The 15196-nt window shown below is 40.3% G+C and overlaps 1 protein-coding gene across 2 annotated transcripts in view; it reads right to left on the reverse strand.

The window, feature by feature from the left end:
• Nucleotides 1-1517: 1517 nt before the first annotated feature.
• The window catches only part of USP47 (ubiquitin specific peptidase 47), a 52132-nt gene continuing 38453 nt past the window's right edge, over nt 1518-15196 (reverse strand). For both annotated transcript variants that reach the window (XM_059848285.1, XM_059848284.1), the window contains exons 17-28: nt 14668-14875; nt 14141-14256; nt 13109-13228; nt 11090-11873; nt 9279-9454; nt 9037-9117; nt 7887-8002; nt 7058-7176; nt 5494-5624; nt 4102-4149; nt 3881-4011; nt 1518-2934 (exon numbers count right to left, since the gene is read on the reverse strand). In XM_059848285.1, the coding sequence (XP_059704268.1) occupies nt 2760-2934; nt 3881-4011; nt 4102-4149; nt 5494-5624; nt 7058-7176; nt 7887-8002; nt 9037-9117; nt 9279-9454; nt 11090-11873; nt 13109-13228; nt 14141-14256; nt 14668-14875 (2205 nt within the window). In that variant the 3' untranslated portion in view covers nt 1518-2759. The remainder of the gene's footprint in view (nt 2935-3880; nt 4012-4101; nt 4150-5493; nt 5625-7057; nt 7177-7886; nt 8003-9036; nt 9118-9278; nt 9455-11089; nt 11874-13108; nt 13229-14140; nt 14257-14667; nt 14876-15196) is intronic.

Consider the following 15196-nt stretch of genomic DNA (forward strand, 5'->3'; position numbering starts at 1 on the left):
TTAAAGTTACTAGAAACTACAGAAGTGATCTTTGAGTATGGATGTCCCCAGTTGCTTTATTTCTCTAGGGAAAGAGCCATCTACTCTGACGCTGTTGCAGTCATAAATTTTAAGGAATTTTTTAAGGAATTTTAATTTTTTTCTTTATAATTATTTTGTTTTTAATACACTTCAGAGGCATAAATCTGTGCATGTTACAAGATGTGATTATTTTTACCATCCTAAAAGGTCATTGATTTAAAAAATCAATAGCAAGCTAAGAGTAAAATCTGATCCCCCAAGCTCCCCAGCTACCAGCTGTCCCACCAGTTTGCCACCATGGCTCCTCCACTATTAATGGTTTTCTGATAGATTTCACCATCTGGTGCTGTACATGGTAAAACAAGGTGTGAGGTTCCAGCCAAGTGACTTTTCCTGGTGCTTCTTCCCAGATAATGCCAATGGCTCCTGTCTGCTTTGGAACAGCAGCCCTCCAGTAACAGGAGCAGGTGTGAGACTGTGCTGCCAATCTGCACAGCTTTCCCCACTTCTGGTGTGAGGAGACTTTTCAATAAATTCCTTGGGTATCAGAATTAATAATTAATAGCCATCATCATTGTAAACAGGGAGGATAATATTTCATTGTAACTATCTTCCTTTTGGTTTAAGGATTCTACAACCCGTTCTCACACCAACACACACACACAGACATCACCTCTGAGAGCTCACTGGGTCTACCCTAATAAAATTATTGTGCTTTAGACAGCCCCCTCTATACAAAGAGAAGGAATTAAATGCCACTCTTGTTCTCCTGTTTAAAAGCACATCCATGAGAGCAGTAACTCTCTGTAAATACTGCCCTCCTAAGGACAGCATTCTCCTTTCAAGGTCCTGGTGCTGCCATCCCCAGATTGGATCTCCACATTTTTGCCTTTCCACATACCCGAGTTTGAGGAAAATTCATTTCTCTCTTCCAAAAGCTCTAAGGATGCTTTAGGAGTCTCCATCTGTGGTAAATGGCAGTTCAATGAATCCCCCTACCCAGGGGATGCTATTTCCCTCTCTGCTCCCTTTGCCCCCACTTCCAACCTCACCTATGTTGGCGAGAGGCAGCATGGGCCAGTCCAAAGAGGAATACTGAGGGAATGCCTCTGAGCATTGCCTGCTTCTCAAGCTGCCACATTCCTCAGCATTTTTAGGTTGCTGTGGGCCAGCATGCAAGGAAGAACTGAAGGTTCTGTTATTGAACACCCCTTTCCCTCTGGAGCAGAATTTAGCTGCCAATCAGACCTGGAACTTGGAGGTTTCACTGGTGAGAAATTCAGTTCTGGAAAAGGAAACTCGCAGTTGAAGAAAAATTGGGCATGAATGTAAGGAAGAGCAGCAGCCAGGCTATGAACCAGCTCCTGTAACACTCTGTACATGGAGGGGGTGTGCACATACACACAAACACACAGCCTTGCCATTCCAGCACTGCCTTGGGGAAGTCTGTATTTCCACGAAACAATTCCATAATTTTTAAAATAAACAACACAGCCTTTAATGATTAAAATAACACAACAGAATGAACAAATGTTTTATTGGCATGTTCATTGTTGTAAACAGCATCTGGCATGAAAAAGTTTACCAAAATCTTTTGATTGTTATAAATTAGGTGGTTTTTCCAAAAACTATGGAGAATTGTTCTCTATTGATCTTTATGGACCAAAGCAAAAAACTGCTGTTCCTAGGCTTTGCAATGAAATCATGTTGACTGCATCAGTCTTTGCACCACAGCCTGAACTACCGAGTTCGTACGTTGAGGTGTTAAGAGGTTGCCCCAATATTTGACTACATAGAGCTATGGAATCAACTCTGGGAAAAAACAAACTGACTTTCAGCAGGTGGAGAAGATGCAAACTCGTAATAGTCTTAAAAACAAAATGTACAAAAAGTAGCAGAACAGAACAAAAACTTCATTAACAAGGGGAAGTACAAGCCTAAAGTACCCAGCATCGTCAAACATAAAATGAATACAGATTTAAATAGGCAACTATACTTCCAAATGTACACAATGAATGCTGATATGTGTAAAGAATAGCATGGTAAATAGCTGAACTGTAGGTCTGGTAAATGGATAGGGCAGATTTTATTTACACATTGAACGCAATACACTAGAGCTGCTCATCGGTAACCTATTAAAAACCACTTTACCTTACAACAGCACTTCTGCAAACAAACAAGGCCTGCCAGCAGCTTCCTGCAGACACCTCTCTGACCCCCTGTTTTATGGAAGAATAGTCTAGAACCTGGCACTTGCAGCACTCCCACGCCCGGCCCTTCCCCTGCTTTCCTAGAACCGACGTGTTAACATTTACTCTGGACTCTCTGATGAGGTAATGTGTGTATCAGTGAAACAAACAGAGAAAAGGATTCTTTCATGGCCTTTGCACAGCTTTATTATTAAGCTATGAGTATCCTGTTGGAGGCTAGTTTCACTAGCTACTATGTGCACACTGTCCTCAACAATTTCCACTCGTTTCCCTCCCCGCCCACTTTTGAGTTCTAGTCTTTTATTTGCACATCCCTTTGAGCTTTACAGTACATTGGACTATAGTGCACAACATGATTCCAAGTCCCCCGGGGGCCAGCGGGCCCTGCCTGCGGCCGGCCCCGCCCGCCGTGCTGGTGGCAGCGCTTTACACCTAATGAATGTCCTGCCGTAATGGCACTACACAGTAGTAGTGAACCTTTTGATTGGAAACAAAAAAAATTCCCCAGGGAAAATGCTATAGCAAGTATCAGTCTTGAGTCAAATCTTTATTTGGTGCTCCATCCAGATAAATTTTTAGTGCTTTTTCTTTACGGGGGGAGTAGGTTACCCGGTGTCCAGTTTTCTGGAGTCTGCTGCTTTCTTTTTTCATCAGTTCATTTCTTTGCTCATCTGTTAATTCCATTAATTCTTCAGTTTTATCCCTAAAATGTAAACATATGTTCAAATTCAGATCAATACAGTAACCACAAGTAGACTTCTGGGTTTTTTTTTTTTTTTGCTTGGAGCAACTTAGCAAAAACCACAACTAAGCATAACATTTCTCAGGGGCTGCTTTATTCTGCAGGAACAGGCAATGTGTCTAAACCTGCTTTTCCAGCAGAAACATTCAGTGCTCTGCCTGACTCCAAACCAAGGCAAGAAGCAAGCCCATACTTCATCTCTCTTACTCCTGTTCTTTACAGACAACCACAGCTCTGCTCTGCTCTTGGTCTCAGTGCCAACAGCTGGAAGCAGTGTGTCAGCCAGTCCTTACCAGATGTTCTCCCGAGTCATTTTCATCAGGACCAGCACATTATTAACCAGCTGCTTTTCCCCAGCTCCCATGCAATTATGCAAATTGCCACAGCAATGTGTCCATGAGGTTGCCCCAGCAAGTTTAGGAGAAATGACAATATTCAAGCTCTCAGTCCTCAAATCCTGTCCCCAGCTGATCAGTATTTCCCACATTAACAGAATTTTTAGCATAACAGGCTTTTTAAAAAGAATCCATACTAATTTCTCAAAGGAATAAACTCAGACAATGAAATCCTTGCTCTCCAAAACCTACAGCAAGACTAACTCCACATGGGATATGGTTCTATTTTAAGAAATTAAATCCAGATACACACTCAAGCACAGCAACTAGCTTTAATTTCAGTGCTTCAGGAGGGAGGATTGAGTAAAAAGATGCAGCTCTTGTTTTCTTTACCTTAATTAATATTCAGGCTTTTAGGAAGCTGCGGAGGACAAATATTTCAGCTGAATGTTTCAAACCTTTTCTTTAAGGTAACAAAGAGTATTTTATCTTCCTGTCCATTACATCACCCCACAAATGTCAACCACAGGGGTTTTTCTGCATTGTTTATTTTACTGTAATGAAATACGTACCTATAAAATATTACTGCACCATCATCACAAATGTACAGGGGCCAGACGTTCAATGTAGATACTTTTGGATTCCAGTCCAAGTCTTGATGAATCTCTAGTATGGAAATGTCACAGGGAAAGGTTCCTCTACCCTGAAAAAGCAATTACTTAGTGAATACAATAAAACTCATAATTACATATCTGTGCCATTAAGAGGTAAAAAACCAAAAAATTTTACTTACCTTTGCAAATTCAATGTTTTCTAAAGGTATTCCACTTATTTCACTTAGCTGTGAAGAGAAATGGTGGGTTTAATAGTATTCCAAAACAACATTACACAGTGTCTACATGAAGTGAACAGCTGCCAAATCTAGAAGTTGAATTATCTGCAAGTCCTCCAGTGTACAAAATTAAAGTGACAAGAACACATTCTTAACATTTCTGAAGTTACCAGTGTGTGTCACAAGTGACGCTTGCTGTGACAGCATTTCATCACACTCCTCTTAATACTGAAGGGGAGACAAAAAAAAGTTCATAGAAACAATTAATTAAAAGCATTCAAGTTCCAAGATACAGAGAGACCAAGTGCCTCATGTTAAACCCTGTGTCACATGGAAGGTGTTATCCAGTCAATCTGGGAGCAGGCACAGCTGCAAAGTATGCATGACCAAGACCCACCTCCACACACCTGCACTTCCTACCAGAACTTTAAGAAATAAAATTGCTCCCTGCACATCAACTCTTAAGGCAAGAAATAAGAGCAGCCAACTCTTCCTTCAGACACAAGTGAGGAGGAATTCCTGACTGCGTGCAAGAACCTGTAGTCATGACTTCATTTCTACCTGAGGAATGCAAGAAAGCAGCCCACAGCTTAACCTGTGTACAACACAAACCCAGCCTGTGAACTACCACCCCTCATTTATCAATTCTCAGGGTCACTGACACCAGCACTTTTACTGGCTTCAACATCCAAGGTGGCCTCCTAACAACTGGGTATTGCCACATATAAATCAACATTTCTTCCAAATGTGGAACCCTGTGATACACTGAATTAACAAAACAGTCTCACATTTCTGCTGGCATGACACAGGTCTGCTGTGACAGATCTGCTTACCTCTTAGAGCATCCTGGCCTCAAGTAAAACCAAACCACAGCACAGCCACACTGCTTTCCAACCAAAACATAGTTCAGCCTACTTCACACAGCAACACCACCCCTCAGCAACAGCTGGCAAATTCAAATATGAGGAGGCTGAAAGGTTTGCTATTTTGGAATAACAAAACATCAGCTCGAAAAAACACCAAGAGGCAACAGCTCAGCTTTTCTTTCACGTGTGGTTTTTGATGATAAGGGACAAAGGTACTATTAAGCTGCTTGACCTTCAAGATGTGACTTCTTTTTCTGCATGGATTCACTCAAATACTTTCAGAGCAGACCATGATGTGAAACTAAGAAGTAAAGTTGATAATTCATGTGATTTGGTAATGGGATGGGATAAGTTACCTGTTCCTGGGGAAAAATAATCACCATGCAACAAGATTTTTGGAGCTACGACATCCTTGTGCTTCCCACCAGAGAACATCAATAAGGCTCTTGGTCATCACAAGAAACTTGCATCATATTACACATTTTACCTTCTCTTTTAATTCTTCAACACTGCTGCTCTCTAGTACTACTTCCTGGAAAGAATCTAATTTCATCTCTGACGGCCTCCATCGTCTCGATAAAACAGCAAGTTGTGACATGGATTTCATCTTTTCTACTCCTAGCAAAGAAAGAGAAATTCGTTGTATTAACATTGCAAAATATCCTATTTTAAATGAGGGTTTGTCTCTAGCTTAAAGATACTCTAATAGGGAAGACTGCCCTAGAGACACATGCACAAATTAAGGAAAACAGTGTGCTGCAAGCAGTTCACTTGTAAAAAAGGGGAAGAGGAAAAGACCATGATTTAGTTGAAGTTTTCTGTTATCAGCTCCTATAAATGAATTTTTCATGGGCACAATCTCCCTGAAGCCATAGGCCCAGCTCAGGTATCCATGGCAGATCTACCCCCTAAGCACAGGCTGACTCCAGATCTGGCATCTCAGCTAGCTGGTATTTATTCACGTGCTTCACCCCCTTTTACCAAAATAAGCTTTTCCCTTTTAACTTCTGGATTTCCCTCACCAATTCCACACTTGTTATTGAAATCTTCTTTCCACCCACCACCTTCAAGAGTTTTAGTATGTGCTGCCTTTTTATACCTTGTTTCAGGTTTCAGAGCTGTCTCTGGCTGATGGAACAATACTGTTGATACTACAATTAGATAAGCAGAAATGATATCCAAGGGCTGATTTATTTTTTATTTTTAATTAGTCTATAATTTTATCATCTAGCACGCAGAACATATGGCCTAGACATTCATGTCTAACATTACATGCTTGTTTTGCATGAAACTGCAGCAGAACACTTGGCAGCCCTGTAATCCACAATCTGTCTGTGAGTTAGGGGCCTACAGTGTCTAAAGCTGTATCTCCAAGCCCCACTCCCTATAGAAACAGTACAGCAGCCATCTAAATTTAATAAAAATTCTGAACTGCTGAGTCTGAACTGCAGCAGGAGCTGATACATATGTCCATAGGAATCTGCAGGCTTCCTAAATCTCCAGGTTAATTTCAAATTTTGATACTTTCATTGGCATAATTCTGTTAAAACTGAAAATACCAGAACTGAACACAGCTCCCAAAATACTTGACTAATAGCTAAGTGAGACTAAACCAGGTATGCCTAGGAAGAAAATTCCTGAGTGAATGGAATTCACATTCTTCACCTATACATTAACTGCAGTATCTGTTAATCTAGAGGCCAAAGAGCATGGCCCACTTTTCTTACCCTTAAAGTACGCTTCTGAATTCAGAATCAAAACTTTAAGTGTATATGCAAAGGAATGCTTAAGAAATGGCATAATTTAAATTACATTTAAGCAGATTTTCAGAAACATTCTGCTCTCTAATATTTGATTCCAAAATTGTTTTGATGAACAGAAGCTCTGGTTCCAAATTCCCTCATGACAGAAGTGTTTTCAATCCTGTCTGAAAATTACTAAATGACTGAACTGCTGTGCCAACTTAAATTATACAAATGCATGATGTATCTGCATGCACGTATTTCAGCTACCTTGTCATCCCTAATACTAATTTAAAAAGAAATTATTACCATCAAGTATTTCTAAGAAGACCTCCCAGTTGCTGGAAATATTGATATCTTCTTCATAGATATGATAATCCAGAAACACAGTGCCTGGATTCTTCCAGGTTTTCTTTCGTAGGCGAAACCTATAAATACATCACAAAAAGCCCCAGTGAGTTTCCATCTGCTCATGAACACTTAGCACTGGCAGAGATCAAAACTGAGTATTTTCTGACAAAACTGAAACACTACAACTCATTGATTCAAGGCTTGGTGAAGTTTAACAGGAACAAGTTTAATGTTCAGAAGAAGTCCTGACAGGAGGGAGTCACTGCTGGCTTAGTGCTGAATCATTCATAAACTCAAGGGAAACAAGTCTGTATTGCACTTGTTCAATGCAGGAAATATGCAGGGATTTAAAGGAAGAAAACCATTTCCTAATTAGGGATTACCCAATTATGGTAAAGGGCAGACAGCCCAGATCAGTGCTGTACACACACACTGATGATGCTGCACAAGCAGTTTGCTGCAGTGATCTATGCTGGGCTTGCATGGAGAGAGCAGGTGGCTCTTTTAAGAACTGATTTACTTAATGCTTCCCTTTCTGAAGGAAATCATCTTTGGAGAGATCTAAAGCTGGAGACACATTGCACACAGGCAATTCTATGTAAATATTATCCCCTACAGAATTCATTCTGCACGAGATGAAAGCCAAGAATTGCTGAATTAGTGTTTGTATTCACAAACTGATTCAAAGACCACAGCAATTTATTTATGCTTCTTTCATTATTTTCTTTCTCCACAAGAGGAAAGAAATCCCCAAACACATTTTAAAATGATATTTCATCAGGTTTACCTGTCAATTGTCAAGTCTAGGCCACATTGTTCTCGAAGCTGAGGAAGCAGCTCCTCTTTGGACTGTCGGACAGTCATTCCTTTAGCAAAAACTGCATCTAGAAGAAACTTGCATGGCTGTGAACATAAATAAAAAGAGATAAAAGACAGAATTCTTTTGAACAGAAAACTGCCCCACTGTTTATGCTTTGTGACCAGTGCCATCCACCTGGCAAAAAGATCAGTAGGTTTCTCGTTAACAAGGCAGGCAGTGAATTCATTACAATGGGGTGTAACTAATTAGTGTGGCAGCAGCCCTTTGGCAGGGCACTCCAGCCCTCTGCCTGCCTGGGCAGAAATATTGCCTTGCTGTGCTGCTAACTGCTACCATTACACTCACATTGCACACAGTGGCAAAGGAGCTTTCAAATTAAATAAGCCACATCATCATAAAAATGCCACTTTCTTGGCTTTTGTGATCAGATGCAGTTCCATCCATGGAGTTTGCTTTTAAATTTATCTTATTCCCTGCTTTAGCAGTTCAGCTTAGTCTCTTATCCATTATTAATACAAATTCTGCAGTTTTGTCCAAAAAATAAAGTTAAAGTGCACACACAGTCAACTTCTAAAGACTGCACTCCATCCAGTCTACAGCCTATGTAACCACTTCTGTATTTTTCATGTCCCAGAAGATGTAACAAGCTTTTGAGCTGCTTTACTGCAAGAGAGGCACTTTTGTTTCAGCCTTGCCTTATGCAGAGGGGACCATTACCCAGATAAGCCTCCTGACAAGCACTATCTGCAGCACATGAATGGGATGAATTAGATCACTTCAGCATCACTGAAAACCACAGCCACAGCAAACACAGTTTCTTCTTTGGAGAGAATGCTACATGACTGTCACACATTTAAGGGAAACAAAGAAACAATTCACTTGTCCTCCATTTACAGTACAGAAATAGAGACACTTGAGAGACAGTGTAAATCACATTCCAGCTGCTTACTTGGAACAGAAATAAGCTCAAACTTCCCTTCTAAATCCTTTCTAAATCCCTTGCAGAGAAATATGAAAAAAGGGAGTTTCATTTTTTCCCAAGGTTTCAAAGCAAAACCTTGGCCAAGGCACATATCAATATTTTCATGAATCAGCCTTGAAACATTCAATGCCTTACCTCGGGCTCATTTACCAAGAGCTGATAGACTTTAACTCTGTATTCCCCCTTCTTAAGGGCTCTTCCAAGTCTAATAGTTATCTAGAATGCAAAAGGAATATCTGTCAGAACTGGTAGCAAAATCAGAATTGTATTTTGTAACATGCTACCAAGACCAAAAGAATTCTTTCACCTGCTGCAAATTAACTTTATCTATATTGTACCAATATACTTTCAAGGATTCAAAATAACTTCTAAATAACCTTATTGTCATCAGAAAATGATGAAAGGGTCTCATTCAGCCGAACACTCTCGAACTCTTGATTGCTGGCATAGACTCTAAACACTTTGAAGTGAGAAGATGGAACTCCAACAAAAGGCTCCAAGTGTTGCTTGAAGGCAGACAGTGTAATTCTTTTATCAACATGCACCATCAACCCTAAACAAAAATAAAGATTAAAATGGTATGAAACACCTTGCTACCAAAAAAAAAGCACTCTCACATACAATTTCCATATACTCAGAGTGAGCACTTGCAGCAAAACAGTACTGAAAAGCTTGAATTATGGTTCATGGCTACATTTACATCTTATCTAATGATGTTATCATAACCTGTAAAAGCTTTGCTGCATTTTAAGTGGTTATGGGCAGATATTTCTGGGGGACACAGCAGTTCCAAACTGCCCTGGCTTGCATTCAGCAGAGCAGTACCTTGTCTGTTCGGAAAGAAAACAAACAGAATTCCATGGAGCAACTGCTAAATCCTGCTGCAGCTTTCTCTGCCTCAAAGGACAGGGAACTGCTCTGGTGCTGGGACTGGCTGGGCACAGCCCACCCAACCCCTTCTATATTCCTTGCTGGCTTTCAGCACTAAAAAGGGTAAATTCTGTGTTCTGGAAGGCCACAGGGTATCACAAGACAGGCTCAAGTCCAGATTAAGGGACTTTTCATGGAATAATGTTGTAATTCAGGAAAAACTGTAGTAACATTAAATTCTGGAATGTAAAGAGAACAGTTTACCTTTAGAAATTGTGTTTCTTAATACATGCAATTTGTACTACACTACAAACTATATCATGATTATGTAACTTCACAACACTCTAGAATAAACTATTCAAAATAGTGAACAAATAAATTATCTGAATTATACAAAAAAATAAATAAAAGCTTTCCCCTCAGGATAATCATTTATGTGTACTATGATAACATCAAAATTACTGCAAACAATAGTTCCTGAATCCAACTAGACCAACTAAAACAAAACAGGGAAAAATGAAAGCAGTTCAGAATTAGCCCTAAAGAAAGACCATTCTAAGCTAAAGGAGTAATTTTATCAAAGCTTTAGAAGATGCAAATCAATTTCTCTGTGAGAAATTCTTCTTTATCTATTATTATTACAATCAGATTTCTGGATTGACATGAAAGCCTTTGCCTTTGAAAATATTTATCTTACATCCTACTATTCTTTTTTTATTATTCTGTTAGTTATAAAGCACATGCAGGTACAGAGTGTTGTTGAAGTTATTCATTTTTTATGACAATGATATACCACTTAGGCTCTTATACTGAACTTGTCTGGACACTTTCATGTCAGCCATATGCCTCACTGGACCCACTGAGTTTCAGCTAGTGAATTAAATTATCAATACCAAGTATATTTGAATTTTCTTTACAGTCAAATGACTAAGGCTTTTCAGATTTGTTAATCTAAATGGTAACAGAAATCTGCTGTTTTAACCACATTCAATAAGTGCATTCTGAAACAGGTGAATGAGCAGCAGCAGATGCAGCTATGATCCTTTCACTAGAAGACAACTCAGCTTGCTCTTCAGAGAATGCTGCCAATACACTTAAGTAGAGGTTCATTTTCTTAGAAACAAAAGAGCAAGACACTTTCAAGGGATCAAAAGAGATTTTTGCTGAACATCACATCCTGTCTACACTTCCATTAGCTTTAATTTGACATTATAATCAAGTTTTTCAATACTGCCATTAGACTTTTTTAACACAGCATATGAATTAAGTAGTAAAACCCACAGAATTGTTTAAAGACACTTAAAAAAGGAATACATACATTTTTGCCCTTCTCCTGAACCCTCCTCTGCAGTGTAGGGCTCTGATTTAAAGTACATATACTGTGCTTCTCCTCTGCTCTTGCCACTTTCATCATATTCACTGTCTGTTCCAGAATCCTCCTCTGCTGTGTCCCAGGTTTCCTTCTTGCCCTGATTGGCCTTTGATCGCCTGCTACTCGTGATGCTGTGAGAGTCCAGCCCGTTAGCCAGGGGCAGGGGGGCATTGTCCACGTTGCACAGAGTGTCACTGCTGTGGCTGGAGCTCAGGATGTCACTGTCCACTGAACTCGTACTCCTGTCGTTATTGACATCCGAGTCCGACCGCTCCTCGGACTGCAGGTTCTCTGCATCAGAAATCTGAATTTGGTTGTCGAGCTCTCTGTTTTCTGCTGATGCTGAAGAGTCTATTTCATTTAAAGGTGACTCAATGTTTTCAAAATCACTGGCTTCTGTGCTTTTGCTGCTGTCTCCATTATCTCCCTCCTGCTGCTGCTGTTGCTGCAGGGACAAGCTTTTAAGTTTTTCAGTGCTTTCTTCCAAAATTGCCTCTACGGATTTCATATTACCTACAGGTCCTTTTACTCTCTCACAAGGTTCCTCCAAGTTGCCTGCAGCCCCAGCAGACTTCTGATAAAGAGCCCGCCGGAGCTGAGAGCCAGGAGCTTGCTCTGGCAATGAAACGTACAGTCTGATGGTGTTTGCGTGGCGATCCAGGAGCTTCCACAGCTGAGAGTCTGTGTATGTCACACGGCAGTCCAAGGACTCCGAGCTTTCAATGAACACCTGAACAGGAAAGAAGTGTTGTACCATGGAGTGGCATTTTAAATAAATGCAACAGCAAACACAGGGGTGAGCACACATTAGAAACAATGTCATCAAGAAACATCACCTTTTATCAGAATGTTAAAATACACACTTAGAAAAAGACCAAGGAGTCTGTAGCATAACAATGATCTCACTTCCTCGTTTTCACAACCATGTTAAGACTGGAGTGCACTCTAAGCAGACTGAGCAGCTGTAGGAAACACATTCAGATGTGGATTCATAGATCACTCCATGTGCACCCTTCACTGTGCACAGCACTGCTAGGGCAGCAATGAGACCCACCACTGCAGCAGACTGTGTCTTTACTTTCTAGTACAGGGTCATAGGGAAGTTTTAAATGTATACATGTGCAAATTAAATGTCTCTCTTCCCTTTGTCAAAGGGCTCCATGTTGTAGCAACACTGATTGAGAAAGGCCTCTAAGTAACTGAGTAACAACTCAGTGCCACTGCTCTGCTCAGCTGTGAGCCATCAAAGCCTTCCTTAATCTTTCTTCATCGAGATGATTTAACATTGAGCTTCAGCATCAGAGACAGAGGACGTGCAAAATGTGGTAAAAGATGGGCTATTTCTACTGCAGTATAAAAGGGCAATGTATGCATTTAAAATGTTAAAGTTATTTGAGTGCTAAGTTGCTCTTCTTCTGAATGCATTATACAATTATTATTGGAAATATTTATTAGAAGTCTTTTTTGAAAAAATAACGTAAATTGTCCAAGGGGAATCTTCACAATGAAAACTACTGAACTTAAGATAGAAACCCACCAAAAACTTGCTTTTAGTTTTGACATTTGTTTTTTAAGAAGTTTAATAATACTCAGAGTAGGTACAGTTGTTCAGGTGTTTTTACCTAACATATCCAGCAGGCTTCATAGCAATATATCAATCTTTGCTCCCCAAGAATGTTTGAGTTTGTAACAGTCTTATTCACGAGGTTGTTAAGCTCAGCATCATCTGAACCACAGTAACAGCCAGATGTCTGATTCTCAGTCCACTCTCTCCTTTGTACACTTGGTTTCACACACAGCCTAGAGTATCCATCAGCACCACTGTGGCAGGCACAGAAACCCCCCACACTACAGAGCACAACACGGGACAGCTATCCATCATCAATTCCTTACTTCCATGCCTTCTCCAACACAACAGGTAAACACAAACCAAGGAATGAACACTTTAAAAGCCAGAGCACGTACCTTGTTGCTTCTAAAAAAGCCTTCAGCTTTCAGAGTTTTGCTGGACACGTTCAGCAGCCGCAGGTCATTGTAGCAGCGCTCCAGCACCACCCGCATGGTGTCAGCAGGCAGGTGTGTGGCCTGAAACAGGGCATGGACAGGGACATAACATGTGCATCACACACACCTTCCAGACTGAAAAAGCTGCTTCATTCCTGGGATTATTCACTGGGAAAGGAGCAGGCTTGTTCATCAACTTCGAAATTGCAAAAGAGAACATGGGGGAAACCTCCCAAACCTGTTCAGTCCCAGTGCCTTTCCTCTACCCCTTAATATGTAGCAAGTGTCAGTTTTTCCAAATGGTCAGAAGCATAAAATGGCCTGGCTTCGCAGAGAACTGGAAAATTATTCATGACAATAGTCTTATCTTTAATGTATGAACCAACTGAAAATTAAAAATATTCCTGAACAACAGGTTTTGCACAGCGTTCACTTAATTCTTAGACTGAATTCAAATTCCTGGAATCATATTTTATAGCAAATATTATGAACTTACACCAACTACTGAATTATTTTACACAGAAATGTGAAAATGCAATCTCTGTCTTCCAATGCAATGGAAGCAGTAATGTCCCTTGGTTTCAAACCATGCAAAAATCAATTTGCATCTTGGTAACAAGTGGCTACTGGGAAGAAAAGGAGAGATTGTATGAAGGATGTGGACAGCTCTGGATGTTAGGGGTCAAATACTAAAGCTGGGGGGGAAGTTACACTTAGGTTCAGTTGTGTGGTAAGTTCATTAGCTGTGTCACCAGGTGGACTCTCAGTGAGGTTGTTAAAGGTACTAACTCTGGATGGAAGCAAGAAGCAGCCTGCTGCTCTCAGCAGGAGTGAGCAGCTGGACAAACTCAGGTGCAGCATCTAACTGAACCCTGCTGGACAGGACTCACAGCAGGATCTGCAAAAAGGGCAGGCTCTCATTTGAGGTATGGAAATTATGACACATTTCACATGAAAACTCTTTAACACAAGTCCACTAGGACTGTAAATTACCTTTGAAATTAGCTGTTTAAACTCTGAAACTGTTTGATTCAAATAAGCTCGCACACTTATTGGAGGAGCAACAGATTCAGTCTTCAGGTCCACTACATGAACTTTTACCATGACCTCTGAAGGGAGGAGAAAAAAGAAAACAAAGTCACATATATAGACAGAGAAAATTCAATAGACAGAGAAAACACATGTATGCTTGTCTAATGTAATAATTAAAGGGCTGCATTAAATACAAACAGTAACAACTTGAAAAGCAGTCCACTTTCAGAATTACATTTTCAAATTAAATGTAATACCAAAAAAGAAAAAACCTTCCAGTTTGACAAATTTTAATATACGTTAGACCTGCTTCAACTTGAAGCAAGTCAGCAGCACAGCACATTATGTAGTTCTGAGTACTGACTGTAAAATCTAGGTTTTCTTCTTTCAACACCTCATACTGAAGCTGTTTTACAGCTCTGTGCTTGTGCCATCACACACTAAGGATAAGGACAGACTAAAAGCATATATGTGATTACATGTCTTACCACCAGGTTTATAGCACTGGAAAACTTGGTCAGGCCTTCTTGTTTCCAACAGTAAGTCAAACATGTAGGTTGACTTGACCCCTCCAAGTAACAAACCCATGGGGGTATCCTCTTCTCCTTCGTAGGAGCGCTCCAGGTAGTCATGGAACTCGTCGTATTTGACAAGGCGACAGCAGCTCAAGGGAACAGCCTCCTCTAAATCCATCAACTGCAACGTGCACACACAGAACCCCCTAACATCAGTAACAGCTTAGTTCATAACCTGCAAGCTAGAAATACCTCTCTGTGTGCTATGACATCCAGGAATCCCTTGAATTCACAACAGTCAATCTGGTTTTAGAAAACACATCACAGATATTTTGCAATATGGATACACGTTATATATGCATATATACATGCAATATATACACGTTTCCAAATTCAAATAGAAGCCTGCATGAAAATGCAGAAAAGAGGGAATTTTGAAAAGTATGTACAGAGGCACATGAAGACAGGTCCCAGAAGTATTTTCAGAGGAATACATTGCCTA

This window comes from Haemorhous mexicanus, chromosome 6 (genome assembly GCF_027477595.1).
Source record: "Haemorhous mexicanus isolate bHaeMex1 chromosome 6, bHaeMex1.pri, whole genome shotgun sequence".
NCBI lineage: Eukaryota > Metazoa > Chordata > Aves > Passeriformes > Fringillidae > Haemorhous > Haemorhous mexicanus.